Here is a 25,112-nt window from a genome sequence, read left to right as displayed (position 1 = left end):
GAGCTCGTCACGCCCTCTGGCTTCTGCCCTCAGTCGGTATCTCTCCGCTAGCACCTCTGCATCCAACTCCCAGGGTGGAGTGCCGGCGAGGAGGCATACCGCTGCGTAAGAGGTAGTACGGTAGGCCCTCACCATCCGCTGAGCTACAAACTTCTGGGGCCGCCGGAGCAATGCCTTTGCACGTCTTGTCAGTTTCAATCCACCTACCATCACTCTACCTACCTACGTCTTGCACCCTGGCACACCTCGGACACTGGCGATCAAATATATGAAAGAGGCGCGTTCCTAGCACACAGTCTAAGCTCGTGTAGGTTAACGCGTACTATGCTTGTATGAGTGACATATGACAGGTCGACTATTCGTGTTCTTGACAGACGGTAACTGTGAGGTAACCGAGAGGGGGTGGGCGGCACTTTCAGCGGGGAGCGGGAGTGGCCATACTGTATGATAATACTCTTTATTATACTGTGACCCTGGTGCGACGACGGATCCCGGTATTCCTCACTTGATCTTGCATTCTCACTCCATAGTACCTACGCAAATGCCGGGATAACGCAAGGAGGATGACGATAATGATACCTACAGTACTTATGATCCTCCTCTTTGCTTTGTCTCGGCATTCGCCGCGGCTCATGGGAGCCAGGGGTCCGCTTTGACAACTAATCCTAAGATTTAGCATAGGCACTAGTTTTACGAAAGCGACTGCCATCTGACCTTCCAACCCGAAGGGTAACTAGGCCTGATTGGAATTAGTCCGACGTTTTCCTTCTTTGAAAAGTGACTGGCAAATATCAAATGTCATTTCGCTCATAAGTTCCGAAAAACTCATTGGTACGAGCCGGGGTTCGAACCCGCGACCTCCGGATTGAAAGTCGCACGCTCTTACCACTGGGCCACCTGCACTTCTCCGACAGTATTTATGATAATGCTCTATTAATGTACATACATTAGTAATCTATATCAAAGGCATCTAAGCATGGCGATGAATAATGCATGAAATCATGCCCGTAGCAATAAATTAATTGCATCCGTTGGTGCATTAGCTATTGTGCAATTAGTCAACAGAATTATCACTGAGCCAGAATATTGGTGTGAATGAGTATCACTAAACACAAATTGTTATTCGTGTAATAATTAAGTCTACAAACTAAAACTAAAATCTAAACTTATAAATAATCTAATAAAAAAATATTTATTTCATTAGTACCTAACTATCGCGGTAACCGAAGACAATCTTAAATTAAAAAAAAATGCCCCAAATCGCCGTCCATTGGCAACGTGCCAGGCTGGCAGCATTGCCACGTTGTATGGCATTGCTGATCCGCTGTGCCAGATATGACCCAGCCCTCTGGTCTGATGTCAATTCGACAAGCTTGCGGCTGCATTATTTGAAGACCCTGTGGGCGCCTTCCCCACAGTAATAACGTGTAGTCTAAAATATTCTGAATGACACTAATATAATAGAAATCAAATACACATAAACTCACTTTTATATTCCCAATATGTGTAGGTAGAGCACATGAAACTTAAGGAATTTTGTGTAGTCTAAATCCGCATGAGGCCATTTACAATAGTTATTTATTTTAGAAGGGGGTATATTGATACTCGAGCAAGCGAAAGACTCAAATATGAGACCGTAGCAAGTGGTTCAAAAAGTGGAATCTTGACGTTGTTGCGAGGGTTTCAAGGCACGAAGGTTAAACAAACTTTGTCACGGAATGTAACACATAATTTTTCACCACACCAATGTGAACTAAATACTAACTTAAATTAGGGCAAAATTGTGATTGATACCAACACCAATATCATAACCACAAAACTTAAATTTTGAAAAAACTGCCGACCGCGACATGGTTGACCGATTTTCATGTAACATGGCTAAGAACACTCCCAACTAACTCAGTTTTCAAACAAAAAAAAAACTAATTCTAAATCGGTTCATCCGTTCAGTTCAACGATGCCAGAGACAGACACACACACAGATAGACAGACAAACAGACAGACAGACACGTCAAACTTATAACACCCCGTCGTTTTTGCGTCGGGGGTTAAAAAGATTATAATATATACTTGTAGAGTAGTATGTTGTACGATAGCAATGTTCAAAAACAGCCACGATGCTGTGAAGCTTCCCACATATTTCCGTAATTTCCGTTAAACCCACTTTGCGTTGACCTACCCCACTACTAGCCCAGTTAGGAACTACCGCTAGATATCATTTCTCCGTCGCTCGGAGTTTATTACATTCACTGAGACGAGGTCACTCCGCTTTTATATTTAAAAAAAGAACTTTGAACGGCCCCGAACTACTTGGCGCTTTCAATAAGATTGTACGTACTGAACAACTTGTTTTGATCAAAAACAGCTTTGAAAGAGACCTTTGTGTATTTTAAAGACACATACTCGTACTTACAGGTCGAACGCGATTTTATAGTACATTGTCAGCGCTGGTGGCCTAGCGGCACAGAATATATAATAGTACAAGTACAGAAGGCCCACTGCTTTGAGGTTCACGAGATGCCGCCTTTTATATGCCTACAAAATTCTAACAAAGAAACGAGCCGCACGTGCGCAGCGTCGTCCGATAGGGTTGCCTATGGATTACGAATTAATATCAGATAAAATGTTATACTATTATAGTCATGTTTTAGGTACTCTCTTGTTATATAGTAGGTATTTATATATTTTTGTAAAACCCAACATCACAAGCCTTATTAAACTTTTCCGTGGGACATAATCAATAATAGAATAAGTAATTATGTGTAAAATTGTCCTATTTTATATTCATGATGTCTGTTTAACTAAGCATTATTAGTCATTACGCATGCGGACATCGCATATGAACCTTAAAAAAACTCGCGACGTAAAGTAACAATAGAAAGTACGAACGTGCGTTCCGTGAGAACGCACGCCACCCCTAATTAGGCCGCGAACTCGCGGCCGCCAGCATGTACTTGTAGCGCGGCGATAGAATCGTGGAGTGAGCCGCCCCTGCTAGTATCTCTTTTTAAGTATTTGATATACATACCGATGATAGAATACCGCTCTTCCACTATTAGTAAGTACTATAGTTTATAATTGTTTACAAAGTAATTAACAGTTACGACTAGGGAACAAATCAAATTATTTTATTGAATATTTTTCGATTTGTTCTTTTTTCAAGTAGTCACCCTACTATATATAAATTATAAATTTAAATAGATATCATACACGAAAGAAAAAACGACAGGGCCCACTGGTGGCCGAGTCGGGAATCGAACCCGGGTCTTCCGGGGAGCCGGCCCTGTCGTTTTTTCTTTCGTGTATGATATCTATTTAAATTTATAATTAACAGTTTTTAATTAACAAACCTACAATTTTTTTATACTACAGATAGTTTTTTTGTATAGTATATAAATAGTAATAATTACTATTTCTATACTATATTGTAACTGGGATAAGGGCAGGCGTATGATGATGATGAGAAATAGCACCTAATTGTAAGCGCTGGTTTTTCAGAATTTATGTACGAAACGTCATTTGATATTTGCCAGTCACTTTTAGGTGAAGGAAAACATCGTGACGAAACCGGACTAATTCCAATAAGGTCTAGTTACCCTGCGGGTTGGAAGGTCAGATGGCAGTCTCAAATTGTGCCTACACCAAATCTTGGGATTAGTTGTCAAAGCGGACTCCAGGCTCCCATGAGCCGTGGCAAATGACGGGATGTTTTAATGTTTTAATGTTTATTTGGGCACAAACGGTACATGTTTCTTATAAATACATAATTTATGAACCAATACAGTTGCCACCACTTAATATATCATTAAAGACTTAACTAATGCGGAATAACTAAATTTAAAATTAACAACAACAGTCAAATTAGGACAATGGCTTCATTAATGAGAAAAAAAAAGAAAATTTACTATTTCTACACACTACTTAATTACACTATAAAAGTTATAAAGGGATAACGCAAGGTTGATGATTGATGAGTATAGAAATAGTAAATAGTAAAGTAATTCAAATGCAAAAGGCATTCAACGCTACACCTTTTGAACACAGAAGGACAAACAACAATAATTCAAATCAAAATTTCAACTACTTTACAAAATGGAACTTTAGTCCAACTAGTTACCGCTCATAATTTAAAGTAAGTGCTCGCACATTAGTAATTCCAGAAGTGAACTGGTTAATTGATAGTTACTAATTTGGTGGATTTGTTGCACGCTAGTGATGGGCTGTGATGTTCCCGGGATATCCCAATTTTATTTTTAATCCATACCTACAACATCGTTACTGCTTATTTATTTATTCGTATGGCAAAGAACATAAACATTCATAGGGACCGTCCTCCTCAAGAGACGCGTGTCCTGAGGCGAGGAACGGACGTCCGCACCACGCCGCCTGAACGGGAAAAAAAGCAAACGTGTATGTTTAATTTTTATCCCATATGACGATCGGCCTGGGTAAGTGCGTAGTGAGCCAGCCTGCTAAGCTGCGGTCCTGGGTTCGAATCCCGGTAAGGTGTTATGAGCAATAATATTCGTTCCTGTCATGGATTAAGCCTTCTTGAGCTCATCGTGGGACTAAGTCAATCTGTATTAGAATACCTTATAATATTTATTTATTTATTATAAAAATCCCGGGGTTAAATCGTCGCACAGCACTATTCTCAGCACAGGTACACACATGTCCGAAAGTTCTTATAAATAGCCGTGTTTGCCGAACAGCGAGAATTGCCAACTAACTATCATAAAAACATGCCAAACTATAAAAACTGAAACTGCCCCGTCTATGCGGAATGAGAAGAGATGTGGAATATATGAGAGTGTATACACTGTGTAAAGCCTTATACGGGCAAAAAATTGAATCAGAAATATAATTCGTTACTCATATAGTCATCATTAAGAATTGTTTTTCAGTTACTCTTAATTTTCAGCCTATAATTGATTTATAATGTCATGTTGTTGCGACGATGAAATTAGTTGTAAGTATATATTTTAAATATGTTCTCATGTCAGTGATGTATTATCTTTATGAGAATAAATGTCTTTAAACCTAAACCTTATAAAAAATTCTCAGATGCAATGTACTTACTGTAAACATGGTCACAGATTATTAATAAGTTCCTACCTAACGTAACAGATCCTTCACTTGCCCGCAAAACGACAAATACCTACGCTTTATTTAACTAATACTAATAAGTTCCTACGTAAAACTCAGAAGAATAGTAGGTACGTGCCACGCGACTGTTACTCGTTCACTGTTACTCCTCGTTCACGTACACTGTTACCCCTCGGCCACTTGTTCATTCGAATGAACGGCTAGCGTGTAGGTACTTAACGCGCGACCGCGACCAAGTGACGTAGGCCTGACTGGTTGCGATGACAGATAATTGTAATGACATTACATAGGCGGCGTACGCCATTATCATCCTCCTCCTTGCGTTATCCCGGCATTTGCCACGGCTCATGGGGACCGGGGTCCGCTTTGACAACTAATCCCGGGATTTGGCGTAGGCACTACTAGTTTTTAACTGCCATCTGACCTTCCAACCCGAAGGGTAAACTAGACCTTATTGGAATTAGTCCGGTTTCCTCACGATGTTTTCCTTCAATGAAAAGCGACTGGCAAATATAAAATGACATTTCGCACATAAATTCCAAAAAACTCATTGGTTGTTATAACCCGGGGTTGGAACCCGCGACCTCCGGAACGAAAGTCGCACGTTCTTACTGCTAGGCTACCAGCGGTTAAGGCGTACGCCATATACATATAATTTTCATTTCAATTCTAAGTATTATAAGGAGTGTACAGTACAAGTTTCTAATGGGTCGGCAACGCGCACGTGACACCCCTTGAGTTGCGGGCGTCCATAGGTTACGGTGACCGCTTTCCATCAGGCGGGCCGTATACCTGTTTGCCACCGACGTGGTATAAAAAAAAAAACCTACAAGTTATACAAACTAACTAAAGAAATGTAAACATTTTTATATTAAAGGAAAAAATGGAAAAATTTACGCTTCCGGCGGGACTTGAACCCGCACCATTTTTGCAATCCGTGCAATGCTCTTACCACAGAACTTAATTTAGATAGAAGAAACAAATTCATATATTTGTATAGGGGCCGAGCGTGTCAAATTTTGTACTGAAGTTGATTCTTGCCTGTAATTTTAAATATGTCTCAGGCTCTTGATTGTTCATAATTTTTGTGTTGTTGGAATTGAATATCACGTAACGAGGCATTTTTTATGTTTTGGTTGACTTCAACTTACAAAAATTGACGCCCGAAAGCTGCAAGCTGCGAGTAAAGACGGACAACTCAGTGGATTTCACTGAGTTCATTTGACACGCTAAGTAGATACGTTTGCTTGATCTATGGTATATATGACATCTGTGGCTCTTACCAATTGAGCTACGGAAGCCACGCCGGACTTCGCAAATCTTTCCATGCCTTTCCTTTTGCGGTGCGGGTTCAAGTCCCGCCGGAAGCGTACATTTTTCCATTTTTTCCTTTAATATAAAAATGTTTAGAATCGTTAGCAGACGTTTCTGCTTAATAAAAATTAATTTAAAGAAATGTACCCGTAATAGATTTACGCACTGCTGTTATACTCTACGACTTTTCTCTTTACTACACACGTACGAAAAAGCAATATTTATTTAACAAAAAAGTTGCCAATTAGCACACTCTGGATGGCTAAAGTTGCTAAATTTAACCCGAAAGTTTCCAATTTGGTAACACTGAATAGCATGTAATTAACACAGCAAAAGGGAATGTACACGTTTCTAATGGGGTGGCAACGCGCATGTGACACTGTTTGAGTTGCAGGCGTTCATAGGTTACGGTGACCGCTTTTCATCAGGCGGGCCGTATGCTTGTTTGCCACCGACGTAGTATTAAAAAAAAAAATAGCGATTTAGATTCTCTCACCGTACAGACTTTGGAGTAAGTAATCTAGATATAACTAAGAACTAAGGTGAGAGTTAAGTGGTTCCATATTAGTTAACTAGATAGCATATTTAAGACTAATTAATCTTAATGCATAATATGGAGATGCGCTGGTGACCTAGCGGTAAGAACGTGTGACTTTCAATCCGAAAGTCGCGGGTTTGAACCCCGGCTCGTACCAATGAGTTTTTCGGAGCACTTATCTGCGAAATGTCATTTGATATTAAAAATCTTATTCAACTCTCAACATTTTTGACTTTTCTCGCTTAAAGCAGTTTTAAAACTATTTAAATTGTACAGTAACAATTATTCCTTAATGTACTCATGTTAAATGTATGTAGAGATTTACATAATTATTATACGTTTATCTCTATCAGCATATTATTTAATGCTTTTACGTACATAACGATAACAAAAACACCTTCATTTCCAAACGGCGCGGTCCCATAAATCAGGATAAACCTACTCGTACAAAAAACATATTTGGCGAAGTGTCGCGCAAGCTAGCACATTCACTTGTTCAGAGGCCTTACCACAGAATAAATAATAGAAATGAAATGAAACGAAATGATATAAAATGAAATTAAATTTTTTATTCGTAACATACAGGATCTTTCCGTCTTCGCAAGTTTGTGCGAGATTGAACTTAGCCTATCCTCATACTTATAACTACGTAAGCTGTATTTCTGATTCGTCCCCCTGCACTTGTATTCATGAATGTGTCCGTAAGTGAATACGGCTACTTGATAAAGATACAAGCATGGAAGGGGCAGGATATGGAATTTTTTAAACAGCTCACGTGCTGAGGCGTCCGCAGACACTCCGGCCATCGCTCTAATTGCACGCTTTTGCACCGAGAATATTAGTAGCCACTCAGAGGCTTTGACCCATCTTCTGACCAAAAGTCATGCATCTTAAACCATTTAGGTTTCTAACCGTAGACCTGTATAAGCTTTCTGACGTATTAACAGTAAAACAACTATACATATTATCTGCAACGTTAAAATTACATAAATCCATATCATATACGCCTACCACACGAAATACAAGGAGAAACGGTAACATAATTCCAATAAGGTCAATAAAAACAATATATGCTAGTAGACAGTTTGTTTATAAATCCGGTCAATTATACAATCTTATGAATAAAAACCTAAAGATATATCATTTACCATTTTATGAATGTAAAAAAGTCATAACTTGCTATCTTAAAAGTAAGAACTATCATGAAACAGAAAATATAATTCAAAATGTTATTGAGCTATAAACACACTCCCAGTAACACACACACGCACACACACACTTTCATCTATAATTATTTTTGTTATTCGCTTTAAATTTTAATTTGTTTTCTTATTTCAATTGTAACAATAAAACTTTTCTGTTTAATTACCACTTAAGAGCGTTATAACATTTCGGCGTCGGGCGAAATTAGGTATTTTACCCGCCGCGCGAGCCCAATATGCCGACCCTTTCTAGCACGTCTTATCACTCGCTCGCACTACAATAATGGACAAAACAATCTTGATCCTTTCTATGGAATTTTGATAACAACCACAATCTACTATCTCGATATAAACTTTTGATTTCTAATAAACATTATTTTGTACTATACTAGAATGTAGCGCAAAATAATATCAATTATGTTAAAATTTATTTAAAAAATTAATTATAAAAGTAGATCCCATCCCAAATATTTGCTTTTGTTATATGAAAATTACTGTAATGCTGTATTATGATTACCTCTGTAATCCATTCCTTTGGAATCGGTATAATATAGATTCCTGTAATATGGATTCCTCGGTAATCAAGTACTTAAGTATTTTGAATCCCACTTTACTTCGATTCCAGGCTTATTACTTTACTTCTTTATGTCACTCAAATTGTTTTTGGTTTACATGTCATTCTAGCATTTTCACTTTCACATTTCAAGTGCATATACCACGAGTATAGGTTTTCGGGTGTGCTGATTTAAACATTAATGACCGATTTGGAATCTGTCATTGCTGACTGTCACTTTGACACAAAAGTCGTCATGGGTGTCGTAAAATAGGTTTTAGGGGGTGCTGATTCCAAAATTAATGACCAATGTGAAATCTGACATTGCTGACTGTCACTTTGACACAAAAGTCGTCATGGATGTCGTCAAATAGGTTTGCGGGGGTGCTGATTCCAAAATTAATGAACAATGTGGAATCTGACATTGCTGACTGTCACTTTGACACAAAAGTCGTCATGGGTGTCGTAAAATTGGTTTTAGGGGGTGCTGATTCCAAAATTAATGACCAATATGGAATCTAACATTGCCGACTGCCACTTTGACACAAAAGTCATCATGGGTGTCGTAAAATAGGTTTTAGGGAGTGCTGATTCCAAAAATAATGACCAATGTGGAATCTAACATTGCTGACTGTCACTTTGACACAAAAGTCGTCATGGGTGTCGTCAAATAGGTTTCGGAGGTGCTGATTTGAAAATTAATGACCGATTTGGAATCTTGACATTGCTGACTGTCACTTTGACACAAAAGTCGTCATAGGTGTCGTCAAAAAGGTTTCCGGGGTGCTGATTCCAAAATTAATAACTATTTTGGAATCTCACAGTGCTAATTGTCATTTTGACACAAAAGGAATCATGGGTGTAGTCAAATAGTTTTAGGGGTACTGATTCCAAAATTAATGAAATGATTTAAAAAGTCATGACCGATTTGGAACCTGACATTGCACAGTACCCCTGGAAACCTATTTGACAACACCCATAACGACTTTTATGTCAAAGTGACAGTCAGCAATATCAGATTCCAAATTGATCATTAATATTGAGATCAGTACCCATGAAAACCTATTTTACGACACCCATGACAACTTTTGTGTCAAAGTGACAGTCAGCAATGTCAGATTCCACATTGGTCATTAATTTTGGAATCAGCACCCCCTAAAACCTATTTTACGACACCCATGACGACTTTTGTGTCAAACTGACAGTCAGCAATGTCAGATTCCAAATTGGTCATTAATTTTGGAATCAGCACCCCCTAAAACCTATTTTACGACACCCATGACGACTTTTGTGTCAGAGTGACAGTCAGCAACGTCAGATTGAACATTGGTCATTAATTTTGATATCAGCACCCCCTAAAACCTATTTTACGACACCCATGACGACTTTTGTGTCAAAGTGACAGTCAGCAATGTCAGATTCCACATTGGTCATTAATTTTGGAATCAGCACCCCCTAAAACCTATTTTACGACACCCATGACGACTTTTGTGTCAAAGTGACAGTCAGCAACGTCAGATTCCACATTGGTCATTAATTTTGGAATCAGCACCCCCTAAAACCTATTTTACGACACCCATGACGACTTTTGTGTCAAAGTGACAGTCAGCAATGTCAGATTCCAAATTGGTCATTAATTTTGGAATCAGCACACCCTAAAACCTATTCTACGACACCCATGACGACTTTTGTGTCAGAGTGACAGTCAGCAACGTCAGATTGAACATTGGTCATTAATTTTGGAATCAGCACCTCCTAAAACCTATTTTACGACACCCATGACGACTTTTGTGCCAAAGTGACAGTCAGCAATGTCAGATTCCACATTGGTCATTAATCTTGGAATCAGCACCCCCTAAAACCTATTTTACGACACCCATGATGACTTTTGTGTCAAAGTGACAGTCAGCAATCTGAGGTACTACATATTTGTAATCTGAAAGTAATCAAGTCAATAATTTCAGTTATTTTGAATCGACTATGATTCCGAATTATTGGTAATAGTAATTATTGTATAGATGATTAGTGATTCCTTTACATGTAATGGTAATTTACCGTTTCACTTGATTACATTACAAGTAATCTGACACCCAGTAGTGGATTACAAAGTAAAATCAAGTAATCGTGTAATCCGGAATCGATTACGATTTCCCCATCTCTGGGTTTAGTTATATGGTTCATTGGTACTGGTGACCACCATCTGGCTCCATCATCAGACCCTGAGTACCACCTCTTGTCAAAGGTCTTGTTGAGACGAACCCAACGAGCCTAAACACGAAGTCGTTTACTTACATGGTTCACTGGTACTGGTGACCACCTTCTGGCTCCATCATCAGATCCCGAGTACCATCTTGATGTGTCTTATCATTTTGACCGTATTGTAATTTTTACATATTTATCATCATAACGTTGTAATACTTTAACATTCAAACATAACAAAATATTACAAAAGCAAATATTTACGGATCTAGGATCAAATTCGTTGGTCGCTGTTTACACACACACAATGCGAGGATAGCCCGTGTATAAACAAGGCGTCCGACCCACACAACGATAAATATTCTCGACGTTTGCGATCAAAACTCGGAGAGCGAAGTGACATACGTCTCACCTATACGAGCTCCGGCGCGGCACTGAAATCGCAGGCGTCCGTCGCCGGTCAAATAGCGACAGGAAGGCTAGTTTTCAAAAAATTGGCAAAAAATCATTATATAATATTATAACGACAAATGGATAACAGCAATTTAAGCAGATTGTACAGATTATTTATATACTAAAATAACTTCGATAACATGTAGATTTTCGGAGAAATGATCACTTGTTTCAATGTATTTTCAAGACAAAATTGAGTTCGTTTTACTTTCAATTTCTCAATTTCAAAGGATTAAATGATAAATATTGTTTAATAGGCCTTAAGTACAAGATATTTGGAACTTAAATTTACCTCATTTATGAGAGTGAGCTTATCAAATTGTTGATAATAAGAGCTCCGAATTCTGTGCTTCACGCGGTTTTTCCTAAACGAGCATCAGGAAAACAATCATTACTAATTGAAAAAGCTTTTTTTTTCATATGTTTTTTAATTAACCGACAGTTAATAAGATGTTCTAACTGAAACAAGTACTTTCACTATCTTTTAGTATGAGTAAAGTGTACAATTTTGTCGATAAATATTGTGCATTTTACAATATATCGCCTTTTTTTGTCATAGCGCTCTTAAGGAAGAGCGGCGCCCCTTAACACGGGTTTTTAGGGTTCCGTAGTCAACTAGGAACCCTTATAGTTTCGCCATGTCTGTCTGTCCGTCCGTCCGTCCGTCCGTCCGTCCGTCCGTCCGTCCGTCCGTCCGTCCGCGGATAATCTCAGTAACCGTTAGCACTAGAAAGCTGAAATTTGGTACCAATATGTATATGAATCACGCCGACAAAGTGCAAAAATAAAAAATGGAAAAAAATGTTTTATTAGGGTACCCCCCCTACATGTAAAGTGGGGGCTGAAATTTTTTTTCATTCCAACCCTAACGTGTGATATATTTTTGGATAGGTATTTAAAAATGAATAAGGGTTTGCTAAGATCGTTTTTTGATAATATTTATATTTTCGGAAATAATCGCTCCTAAAGGAAAAAAAAGTGCGTCCCCCCCTTCTAATTTTTGAACCACATGTTTAAAAAATATGAAAAAAATCACAAAAGTAGAACTTTATAAAGACTTTCTAGGAAAATTGTTTTGAACTTGATAGGTTCAGTAGTTTTTGAGAAAAATACGGAAAACTACGGAACCCTACACTGAGCGTGGCCCGACACGCTCTTGGCCGGTTTTGTTACTTAAAAAGGGGCACCGACAATTAAACTCTGTATGTATTTCTTAAAGTGAATAAAGAATTTTTCGTTTTCATTTTCATATTATTTATTATAACCTCAAAATTTACTATGCAAAGTTTGAACGGCCCTTTTTGTTTCACCGTGTATATTGTCTTAATACTTAATATATCTTCCATATTCGTTCTGCTCTTGCATATTCACTTTTAACTTCTACTTAAGGTCCAGAAGGTCTATAAAGCTCATCCGCTCGTGCAACGGTCTGGACCCTAGGCGTAGTTCAGTGTTTATCTCCAAATATGGCAGCTTGTCCTGCGATACGCGCGGCCATTGCAGAGGAACCAATTTGGATGGTTTCGGGGTTGGGTTTCTGAAATAAAGACGTGGATTGTCTGATATTTGTTGATTGCTTGATATGTCCCGTCTTTTTGATTACAGCTTGCACTTTACGACAGTTGGAAAGTGATTAATAAAACCATTAATTCTAGACAATTCTCGTTGAAATGTGTTCAGTGGGTAAAATATTAAAATTATATTTTATGTTTTATCTACTCAATTAAGATAAATATTATTATTAAATAGCTGAGTCAGACTGTATTCAGACCAACATTACAGCTTACATACTCGTTGCTTACTCAGTGTAAACATTACAATGTACAGATGTATTAATATCATGCTATAATTATGTGGTTTATTAAAGATAAGAAAATGGTCCCATCTGGCTATTTGAAACGTCAGTATAGCACATTTTTAACAACATTTTATCGTCCATACAAGAAACAAATATATAACAGATTAAAATTACATTTAAAGCGACATTTAGTGAGAAAAGCCAACTTTTTTTAAAAGAAAATAGCTGTTTTCTGTATTTAAGTAAGATATAACTTTAGTTTATTCATTCTGTTGCTATACCCTTCCAGGTTTCATGTTGAGACTATTCTTAGCCTAAGGTCTTCTGTACACATGAAATGCAATAAAATTCTGGGTAGTGAGTTTTATAATGTTACTAAATTACTTCCAATATGCGAAGATGTAATAATTACAAATGTAATAATACAGTCAAAAGAAAACCGAAGACAAGATGGAGGGACGTAGTGCTAAAAGATATGGCTGAGTGCAGAGTGTCCGAAGACGACGTCAAGGATAGGGCGAAGTGGAAGCGGTTGACAAGGAAAGCTGCCCCACCACCATGTGGGATTAATAGCTTGGAAGAGAGAGAGAGAATAATACAGTCAAATAATAATAATGCGTACCCGTATTTTACAAAATTGGTCCAAAGTTCGGTCATCCTGTCTATTATTAGCATATCTTCATCACGAGACCGCTCCTTCATGTAAGAAATGTCAAACAAATATCCTAGTTCATCTGCGTGAACTGCATTTTCTGTTGCAAATGGTATTTTTAAGTAGTCCTTGATAAAATTCCTTTCACCAGCAAAGGAAAACATGTAGAAATACATGTTGTCTATGCCACTATTCAAATATGTTTTAACAGTGCGTAAAGTTGGACTGTTCATACAAAAATCTGAATAAATATTAATTTCAGGTCTCTTGTTTTCTGAACATGGAACATCATCACCATAGTAAAACAACCGAACAATCCTTTGTATATTCTCTGAAACCATGCTTTCATTTCTAAATTTAAAATGAGATTCTAAAATCATATGCAAAAAGTCTTTACACTCAATATGAACATCTTCAAAGTACACATCTATTAACGAGTAGCCCTCGTCATTATTTATACCAATCAATACATCGACATCCGTTTGACTAACGGTGTTCAAATCTGTTGGATAATTCGTTATATAATTATCAGCATCTTCGAATTTTTTTTCAGCGCACGGTCCAAAATAAATACTAGAATACTCTGTTACACCAGTAAGTACTTGAGGCTCTACTTCATTTAGAAACAATAAAGCTTTATTTACGTCATCTGTTGTAAAATTAAATTTCTCTGCTAATTTTATAGGAGCATATGGATCAGGTTTGGCATTTAAGGCAATTTCTTGGAAAATAACAACGCCACTTTGCAAAATCACTCTATTATAAAGCTGTTCCTGTAGATGGTACTGGTGGTAATCTATAGACACTGAACCAGCACTGTTTCCTGCTAAAGTGATTTTGGTGTCGTCTCCTCCAAAGTATTTTATATTTTTTTTAATCCATCGTAATGCTTGAACTTGATCTTTTAAACCCTGGTTCCCTGGTACTTTCGAATTATTAAGACACATAAAACCATAAAGGCCTACGCGATAGTTAAACGAAATGAAAATAACGTCATGTCTGACTAAGAAGCGTGGGCCATATAAGTATCTGCCTGCATATCCTAATAAGAATTTTCCCCCATATATGTAAACCATGACTGGCAAGGGATTATTAATACTAGCACTATTTGGTGCATAAATGTTGATGTGAAGGCAGTCCAGTGAGCCACTTATTATAGATTTTTCAATTTGGGGACATCTTGAGGTATCATCGACTGCTTCAAATATCCCATTAAACTTGTGCGGGATAGAGGGCTGAAAAATGTAAATATTAGTTTGGTAATTCATCTTCATTATTATGTATGCAAATTTTTAGTGTCCTTTAATTTTTAGTGTACTCTTGTTTGTTTTAGGTAACATCGGGAACGACGAGGATGAAAAGCTTAAGTACTCAGTCAACCAATTGGAACGACTGTAGAACTATGCCATAGTGACGTTAAAATTAATCATAAATATTCTAAGCGATCTCTTACTGCTTGTCATTTTGACATGGTTGTAGAGTGGTTCTAATTGGTTGACTAGATATTCACAGAAGTCTTCCTCAAAACTTATAATTTTGTTAACCGCATGTTAGTTTTGAGTATTAGGTGTTATTTATTTAAATATGATTGTAAGTTTTAAAGTCCCTCTTGTGTATGTTTTCTGTGTTATTTTCGCAATTAATAATAAAAATGCACCCTCTCTCCTTATTTGCATGCAACATATTATAAAGTTGATGATTGAATGCTTTTTTTTACATTTAACGAAGTGCACAAAAATTAAGGAAGTAGGTAGCAATGGAAAAAGAAATAGGTATCTCACAATTTAGTTAACGATGACTTTCCAATGAGTTTAGATAAAAAAGCAAAATAAATTGGTAACAATAGTAGCAGTACTTACACCAAAAACATTTTGCTTATCAACTATCCCATAGGGGATACCCAGGAACATGGAGTAATGCCCGTCCTGGGCCCGAAGCCCCCGGTAGCTGCCCCCTGGAGTGTGCACTGTGGGTTTCGGGTCCAGAGGGATTTTTGTAATGTCTGAAAAGTATCAATCTATTCAGTTTAATGTACGTACGAGAACGAATGCTGTATCATGTACAATGAGCCGCAAAATCGCATGGAAAAATTATGAATGAATTCATTTATAAATTCACCATGCACTTTTACAGCTCACTGTACAAAGGAATGCGAGGAGTGCGTTAAGTAATTTCGGTAAATTTGTTTTTTATCATGCAGAAACGTCTGTGAGCGATATTATATATTTTTAAATTAAAGGTAAAATGGAAAAATTCGCACACATCCAGCAGGCCTCCGTGGCGCAGTTGGTAAGCGCGATGGTCCTCGCAAGGCCAAAGGTCGCAGGTTCGAGTCCTGCCGGAGGTGTAAATTTTTCAATTTTTCCTTTAATTTAAAAATAATTTCGGTAAATTAAATTCGGATTTTACAATAATATTTTTTGTAGAAATTACCAAATAGGAAAATAATCGGTATTAATTAATTATTTCAGCTAAAAAATATACAGAATGTAAAGACAAGTGTACCTGAAACTGAAGCCTGTGATAATTTATGTGCAACTAGTGGATAGTATAAAAATAATGCGACAATCACCTTAGTAAACTTATTAGGGAACATGTTCCTTGTTTGTCGTTTATAAGACTGACTATTTATGAAACTGTGTCTTGGCAGTCGTGATGAATATTTTATAGCCAGCATATACTTATCTTAAGCACAACAATATATTTGCACGCAAAACTACAATAACAACAACATAAAACACACGTGATATTAGGATTCTGTACCTTTTAATTGGAAAGCAGAACACGTGATAGGATCAGTTGAGCATCTGGCTGTCCATCTGTCACAGCCGTGTTAAATAATAGCCAGAACCAACTTTCAATTAAAAGCTCCTTTTTAGGGTTCCGTAGTCAACTAGGAACCCTTATAGTTTCGCTATGTCTGTCTGTCCGTCCGTCCGTCCGTCCGCGGATAATCTCAGTGACCGTTAGCACTAGAAAGCTGAAATTTGGTACCAATATGTATATCAATCACGCCGACAAAGTGGTAGAATAAAAAGTGGAAAAAAATGCTTTGTTGGGGTACCCCCCCCCTACATGTAAAGTGGGGACTGTTTTTTTTTCATTCCAACCCCAACGTGTGATATATTGTTGGATAGGTATTTAAAAATGAATAAGGGTTTACTAAAATCGTTTTTTGATAATATTAATATTTTCGGAAATAATTGCTCCTAAAGGAAAGAAAAGTGTGTCCTCGATCCTGAGGGTCTAAATTTTAAACCATGTTTAAAAAATATGAAAAAAAAATCACATAAGTAGAACTTTATAAAGACTTTCTAGGAAAATTATTTTGAATTTGATAGGTTCAGTAGTTTTTGAGAAAAATACGTAAAACTACGGAACCCTACATTGAGCGTGGCCCGACACGCTCTTGGCCAGTTTTTTTTATATCATTTGAAACTCAGAAATACCCGAACTCGTACAAATGTTCTTGAGACGATGTCGGAAGCATTGAGGTTTATGAGGAGGCAGCTACGGTGATGTGGGCACGTTGCTCGGATGTCAGAAAGCTGAGTGGCGAAGCGCATCTTCTTTTCTGAACTCCAATGCGGTAAGCGTAAAAGCGGTGGCCAGTGCTTAAGATATAAGGATGTTCTGAAAAGACACATGTGGTGTAAACATGAGCTTTCAGACTGGGAACAGAAGCGCTTCGGTCACGTCTTGTTCACGAGTAATGAAGTTTCATCATCCTCCTTGCGTTATCCCGGCATTTTCCACGGCTCATGGAAGCCTGGGGTCCGCTTTGACAACTAATCCCAATATTTGGCGTAGGCACTAGTTTTACGAAAGCGACCGCCATCTGACCTTCCAACCCGAAGGGTAACTAGGCCTTATTGGAATTAGTCCGGCTTCCTCACGATGTTTTCCTTCACCGAAAAGCGACTGGCAAATATCAAATGACATTTCAATAATTAAGTAGTACACTCTTTATTGTTCAATTAATAACAAAAAACACAGTAATTACAATAAATAACAGTACAAAGGCGAACTTACCCCTTTGAGGGATTTCTTCCAGTTAACCTTTGAGTGAATGAGAGGATAAAAAGAGATGAGGGTGACAAATGCAGCAACATGTTCAACAAGTACAAAAAGACAAATAATTAAATAGATTCATACTTATATGGGAATAAACAAATATTATATAAAAAAAGGAATGGAGAAATTACACTAATTAAAATTTTGAAAAAACCCCCGACCGCGACATAGTAGACCGATTTTCATGAAGCATGGCTAAGAACACTCCCGATTAACTCAGCTTTCAGACAAAAAAAAAACTAAATCTAAATCGGTTCATCCGTTCAGCAGCTACGATGCCACATACAGACAGACAGACAGACAGACAGACAAACAGACAGACACACAGACAGACACGTCAAACTTATAACACCCCGTCGTTTTTGCGTCGAGGGTTAAAAAAAATGGGAAAAGAACAATTGAGAATTTAAATAATTCAGATATTGAGACAATGAGACATCACAACTCATTTCTTGAGCGATGCAACCGAACTGTGCTTGCCTGATCGAAGTAGGTAGCTCACCCCACAGTATAACCGCACGCACCACGAACGACTTATTGTAACCACGGGATTACGGACCACATAAGTTCCGAAAAACTCATTGGTACGAGCCGGGGTTCGAACCCGCGACCTGTGGCCCGATTCTCGAAAGCCCATGGACATACCCATACGATTTGACAGTTCGAGCACTTGTAATACAAGGCTTGTAGTACCTTTCGAGAAACGGGCCCCTGTTCTGGGTAAAAAAATGTTGGACGGCCTGGCCAAACGGCGGGAGATAATGTCATAGAAGACCCTAGGCAGTTTTTGACGCCGCCAATTTTTTTTTAAATAGCCGACTTTTTTACTGACGATTTTTCAAGTTTGTCGTAGAGCGCTCAAATTTTGGTCGTAGAATTTCCAAGCGGCCTTGATTGGAATAAAACAAAAAAGAAATTGAAAAATGCTACAAATGTGAGAAAACTGGCCGCTTTTGTTTTGTATGGCAACTTTTAAAAGATAAGATATAGCCGAAGGGTGCTCGACCAAATGTCATACAGGTCTCTAAGTAGAAAAAAATGGCATTAAAAAAACAGAATGGCCGACTTTTTTTGAAAAATTTCTAAATGGTCCTAGCGCGCTGAAATTTGGCACACGGGTGAACATCCACCCCAAAACTAGTATACAAAAAGAAAATTTGGAAAAATTAAAAATGGCGGCCTTTGAAGGCCAATTGAAATTTGTACGAAGGTTTTTTTTTTAATTGCCTTAGCTCTGTAACGGTAGGAAAAAGGTCAATAATGCTTGAACTAATGTTGTACAATTATCTGAGTTTCATCGAATGGCATTTACAAAAATTCAAAATGGCTGACTTTGAAATTTTTTTTTTATCTTCGGTCCGAGCGCGCTAAAATTTGGCACGTGGTAAGAACGGGGGCCAAAAATTGAATTGAATGAGAAAACATTTTTTTTGGAATAGTCGAAAACGGTGGCGTGAGGGGACAAAGTCAAATTTCCCTACCAGCCTGAGGGAGCGTTCCAGAGTCCGAAGGTCATTTCTCGAGAGTTGCGAGGCCGCAGGCCGAGCTGCGTACAGACAGTGCTCCCAAGCAAAACATATATAAGTAAAAGTGTCTAAAGAGCGTAGCGAAGGCCGAAGGCCGAGCTCCGCTTAGAGCCGAAGGCCCGGAGCGTCCCTGATAGGCGCGCCAACTTTCCTACAACCCCCACAGTAACTACGCGTAGGGTCGAAGGCCCGGAGCGTGTCTGAGAAGCTCCCAAGCACGCGAAGGCTGCAGGCCGAGCTGCGGACAGACAGTGCTCCCATGCAGAACAATAATAAGCGAAGCGGCGGGCCGTACGCGACGTTAGGGCTGTCAAAATCGATGCCAGTCTGCTTATCCTGGCTTGACTCTACGTAGATCTCAGTCTTCGATCTTCTCAATGGCAGTGGTCCGCAGAAATGCAGCCTAATATTTCATTTCATTATTTTTCGTTATGTCATGTTTAAGCAAGGTTGATATCTGCTTTTATTATCTAAGACGCAAAGCAACACACGAATAGCTTGATCGTAAGCGATTACCGCTGCCTATGGACACCTACAAGACTCAAAAGCTGGTACCTCGTTTTATTCTTCGGTTACTAACAAATAAAATAAAACAAATTAGGTAAACATTATTTTCGTTTATTTTCCTACCATTATTGTCAACTCTTTGTTTCATTGTTCAGTCTTAATTTGCTTATTAATCTATGATACCGTCCTATATGTTTGTATAGAAGGTCTAGAAAGCTCATCCGCTCGTGAAACGGCCTGGACCCTAGACGTAGTTCAGTGTCGATCTCCAAATATGGCAGCTTGTCATGCGACACGCGCGGCCATTGCAGAGGGACCAACTTGGATGGTTTCGGGGTTGGATTTCTGGAATAAATGAATATTATAAAAAAAAATCAATGATGAACAACATAATCAACGCAATACTTTAGGTGATTTCCCAATACGATAAATTACATAAATAATAATTACATTTTTAGGCACCCAGAAACAAATCATCAAAGTAATTTTATTTTATTGTCTTCAGTTACCGCGATAGTTACTCATGAAATAAAACTATGGACCCGTTGTCACCCGTTGACCACAAACGCTGTGAAGTGTTCGAAACGTCGAGATGAATTGTAAATTCATTATACGCGATTTAATCCGTTTCCATAGTTTTATTTAATTCGATTTTTTTTGTTGTGTGTTTTCTTGAATAATTTGCTCTTTTGTAGGTTATTTTTTAATTCTAAAAAGCACTTTTAACGTCACTGTCAATGAATATTTTGATATATTCTCTACCCGTACAACGATTATAACGTATGTATAAATAGGCATTGTAAATACGTACCCATATTTCGCAAAATTGGTCCAAAGTTCGGTCATTATATCTACAATAAGCATCTCTTCATCACGCTTTCTTTCTTTGATAGAAGGAATGTCGAACAAATATCCCAGCTCGTCAGCGTGGGCAGCACCACCTTTTTCAAATGGTATTTTGTTCAGATATTTAAAAACATTTCTTTCACCGACATATGAAAACATGTAGAAGTACGTATTATTCATGCCGTTTTTCAAATATTTTCTTACAGTTCTAAACATCGGTCTGTAAAACATAAAATCACTATATATATTTATTTCTGGTCTCCTATTATTTGCAAGTGAAACATCATCACCATAATAAAACAATCGTACAATATTGGTTATATCGTCTGAAAGCTTGACTTGGTTTTTCAAATCGAATTCATAATTAAGAAGCCATGATACGTAATCTATACGTTCAAATATTTCTGTTTTAACACTGATTATCGTAACAAGGGCTTCATCGCTGTTAACACCCAATAATACATCTACATCTCTACGAGTAACTGTCTTCATAACGTCTGGATAATTCGTTATATAGTTATCAGTTTTCTCGAATTTCTTTTCGACGCACGGTCCAAAATGTACACCAGAATCACGTGTTGCTGCAATAACGTCGCGTGGCTCCTGTGTATTTAAAAATGATAAAGCTTTGTGTATATCATTAGTTGTATAATTCAATTGTTTTGCTAATTTTAAAGGAGCTATCGTATCAGCATCTTCTTTAAACACAGGAGTTAACGCAGCACCACTTTGCATAATCACTCTATTGTAAAATGGTTCTTGTAGAAAATACTGATGCCAACCCACAGACTCGCCACCTGCACTATTTCCGAATAGAGTGATTTTAGAGTCATCTCCGCCAAAATATCGTATATTTTTTTATCCAACGTAATGCTTGTACTTGATCTTTCAATCCCTGATTCCCTGGTACTTCAGAATTATTTAGACACATAAAACCGTATGGACCAAGTCGATAGTTTAATGAAACGAAAATGATGTCATATCTGACCAAAAACCTTGGTCCGTAGAGGTCTCTGCCTCCCAATCCAAATAAGAGTCGGCCACCGTGTATGTAGATCATAACAGGCAAGTGATTGTGTGTACTAGCGCTGTTCGGCACATGAATGTTTACGTGAAGACACTCCAAGTTCCCAGCAAACTTTTCGATAAATTCTTCAATTTGCGGACACCTTGACGTGTCGTCGACGGCTTCAAAAATGTCTTGAAATTTTTGTGGAATTGAAGGCTGAAATTTATAACACGTTATTTTTGAAACAAAACTAAGAAAACGGATTATATTGCGTATAATGAATTTAAAGTACCTACATCACGACGTTTTGAACACTAAATTTTACAGCTTTCGTGTTCAAGTGGTCCGGGTTAATAAGGTTAAGCGAATCAAAAAATCCTATGAGATAGGTATATGTTATCATTATACCTAGATATTTTTCTAGCATGAACGAAGTGACACTAGTGACTTCCTTCCGATATTTAGTTCATCGATAAGTTACATTATAATATGTCATTAATTATTAAAATTGTGTCATTAATTATTGACGTGGCACTGAATCTTGAGTAGTTTCATGGGCTCTGTCTACCCAGTTTAGGGAATATAGGCTTGAATTTATGTGTATATAACATTATTGTTTTATACAAATGAAACATGCTTTAAAATAAATGGACATAATAATAAAACGAACCATCCGCTCGGTGTACCCCTTACATTTCATTAAAGTGTCAAAAGGACCTCTACGCGTTGGCTTCGGCCCCGCGCACGCCTCCCAAAGGTCCGGAACACCATTGTTCCGTGATGAGAAGAACGAGCCATATTTTAATAGTTTACATAATTTCTTACATTATTATTCAAGATTTTAGAGATGATTATTAGGGGTAATTAATAACCGTAGGCAAGGCCATTTATCGATAAAAGGATTGTCGATGTTTTTATTTTGTCAAGCACTTACAACTTGACGTTCGTGCTAGAAAAATATCTAGGTATAGTTATCATACAAGATTTGCATTTTGGTTGCATAACAGAGAAACAATATAATTTATAACAATAATAAAATTTTATAGTCCTGACAAATTATTTATGAAAGTAAAATTTTTGAAACAGATATTATTTTAATATTCGATTAGCCATGTCATTACGTACACCAAAAACGTTTTCCGGGTCAACTTTTGCATACGGGATACCCAGGAACATAGAGTAGTTCCCATCTTGAGCCTGAATACCTCGGAAGCTGCCGACGGGAGTATGCACGATGGGCCTTCGGTCCAAAGTGATTTTTCTAATGTCTAAAATCACAAAGCTATAATAATCACAGGTCGAACTCCATTCAGTTTATTGATCGTACGAAAACGAATTCTCTAGCATGTAGGGTAATGTAAGAGTGAGCGAAAATCCTTTGATATAATTATCTTCTTTAAAATCGATTCAGATTTAACAATTAAATTCGCAGTAGAAATTACCAAATAGGAAACTAATAGTCGGTATTTATTAATTATTAAATAAAGCAAAAAAAAAACTTAAAGAAGGTATACCTGAAATTGAAGCTTGTGATAATTTCTGAGTAATTAGTAGACAATGCAAAATGAAGTGGCCAACAAACATCATAATGTAAGGAAACATATTCCTCGTTTGTCGTGTAAGACTGGCTATTGTGGCTAACTGGCAACTATGAAACTGTGTCAACACCAAGCCTGGAATGCTCTTCGACGTTTTTTATAGTTAGTCGTGATGATCTTTTATAGCAAATATATATATAAAAAAATACGTGATTTTTGTTAGTCGTTATGATTATAGCAAACACTTACCTTGAAAACATACACATGTTTTTTTTTTGTGGTGCCGTTGATTGTATTTCGGTCGCCTACACAAGCTAACATATAGCTAGCGCTCCTCATCGATTTCGATGACGGCGACCCTTGAATACACCTTACGAACGTTTCCTTGCGTGTGCTCTAATGTGACTGGCTAGGCCGAACTTGCTATTGCTGGAGAAGTTGAAACAGCTGAACATAGCGGGCCTTGATACCTCGGCTACGGTAAATTTAACCCTCTGCTCACTAACCATATAATAGGAGATATCCCCTATATTGTTAACAGAAAAGACCGCAGGAGACCGCTCAGTACAAGACACAGACCAACCCCTATAGACATCCATTACAAGACGACTCGCGGTCGCCAGCCTTCCTAGTATTTGCACTGATATAAGCGCGGGCGCTCGCCGTGCCCGATCAGTATCGACCAAGTAACAGACCCGAAAGCAGCGCGTGTTTTTCGCACTAAAAAATTGGAAAAGGGTATTTTGATGCCTTAAAGATGTCCACCTGTAGTGTGAAATGGTGTGGAAAGGTAACAAGAAGCTCAAATTTAAAAACAGACGGCATTACATTCCACAAATAAGTCATATTTATAATTTATTCAGAGCCGGCATAGGTCAACTTACATTGGCCACTTACGCGTCAGTAGAGGGACGGTCATACTTCTGTCCCTTTTCATCTGGCGCGACTGCCCGCCGTCCTTGAAACGGCCAATCACAGCGCGCTTAACACATTCCCCGCCCGCTCCTCGCACCCCAAACACTGGTGACTCGTATCGCGAACAAAATATACAAGATTTCTACTCTATAGGAGGTTCTCTGTGGTACAAGACCAGCAGCTCCTAGGCCACATAGATTGTAAGTTAGTTTTAAGTAGTTATTAAGAACATAACAAGGAATTATCAATGCTAGTTTGTCCTTATATAAAGTAACTACCATAAATGAGGAGTGTCTTTTCAAAAGGGCTTATTTCCACTTTGAACTTTTTTTGGGAAATCGAGAAAAACATAATTCCACGCTATTGAAATTCATAATTAATTTGCAAAATTGTAATATTGTAAGTTTACGTTAATGCTATGATTACATCAAACGTAACATGTGTACCTAAATAAATATTTAATTAACATAATTATGTTTCTGAGAATTAAGCACTTTTGATGCGAACTTTTGGGAATTAAGCCCTTTTGTTATGGCCTTGTAGCGTAAATGTTAATATTTTAAAATAGTTTTCATTTATTTTTGGATTTTGTATTAACGTTAGTTGATATGAATGTTGTTGTACTACATACATTGGTTTATCCACATAAATAATCATCACACATTTTTTAAAATTGCATGCATAGTTTAAAAAAAAGAAAAAATGGAAAAAAGCCCTTTTGAAAAGACACTGTTCAAATCAAACACACCATACTCTGATCTCACCTAGACTTAAGCAACCATACGCCCTTGCGACTCGATGGAAGCAGGGACATTAAAATAAATGTAACCAATATAACTATGAAAATAAACCATTCTAATTCTGATTCTGACTCTGATTCTT

At 37.7% G+C, this 25,112-nt stretch overlaps 2 protein-coding genes and 1 non-coding gene across 3 annotated transcripts; 1 reads left to right on the top strand and 2 right to left on the bottom strand.

Annotated features, from left to right (window-relative positions):
- Positions 1 to 12,720: 12,720 nt before the first annotated feature.
- LOC125229137 (bile salt-activated lipase-like) lies at positions 12,721 to 16,411 on the bottom strand. Its single transcript, XM_048133916.1, has 4 exons — positions 16,321 to 16,411; positions 15,675 to 15,817; positions 13,786 to 15,050; positions 12,721 to 12,902 (listed from the first exon to the last, which is right to left on the bottom strand). The coding sequence occupies exons 1-4, from the start codon at positions 16,409 to 16,411 to the stop codon at positions 12,746 to 12,748; spliced, it is 1,656 nt and encodes a 551-aa protein (XP_047989873.1). The 3' UTR covers positions 12,721 to 12,745.
- Positions 16,087 to 16,162, top strand: Trnaa-cgc. Its single transcript has one exon. It is a non-coding gene; the product is annotated as a tRNA-Ala (tRNA).
- A 3,631-nt stretch (positions 16,412 to 20,042) lies between the features above and the next one.
- Positions 20,043 to 23,413, bottom strand: LOC125229211 (acetylcholinesterase-like). Its single transcript, XM_048134006.1, is given in 5 exon segments — positions 20,043 to 20,267; positions 20,734 to 21,627; positions 21,629 to 21,993; positions 22,903 to 23,045; positions 23,292 to 23,413. Coding segments are annotated over 5 exon segments (1,704 nt in total). The 5' UTR covers positions 23,380 to 23,413; the 3' UTR covers positions 20,043 to 20,053.
- Positions 23,414 to 25,112: the final 1,699 nt, after the last annotated feature.

The sequence above is a fragment of the Leguminivora glycinivorella genome, chromosome 8 (genome assembly GCF_023078275.1).
Source record: "Leguminivora glycinivorella isolate SPB_JAAS2020 chromosome 8, LegGlyc_1.1, whole genome shotgun sequence".
Lineage (NCBI taxonomy): Eukaryota > Metazoa > Arthropoda > Insecta > Lepidoptera > Tortricidae > Leguminivora > Leguminivora glycinivorella.
Note: the sequence above shows the minus strand (reverse complement) of the source record. Positions and strands in the feature narration are given on the sequence as shown.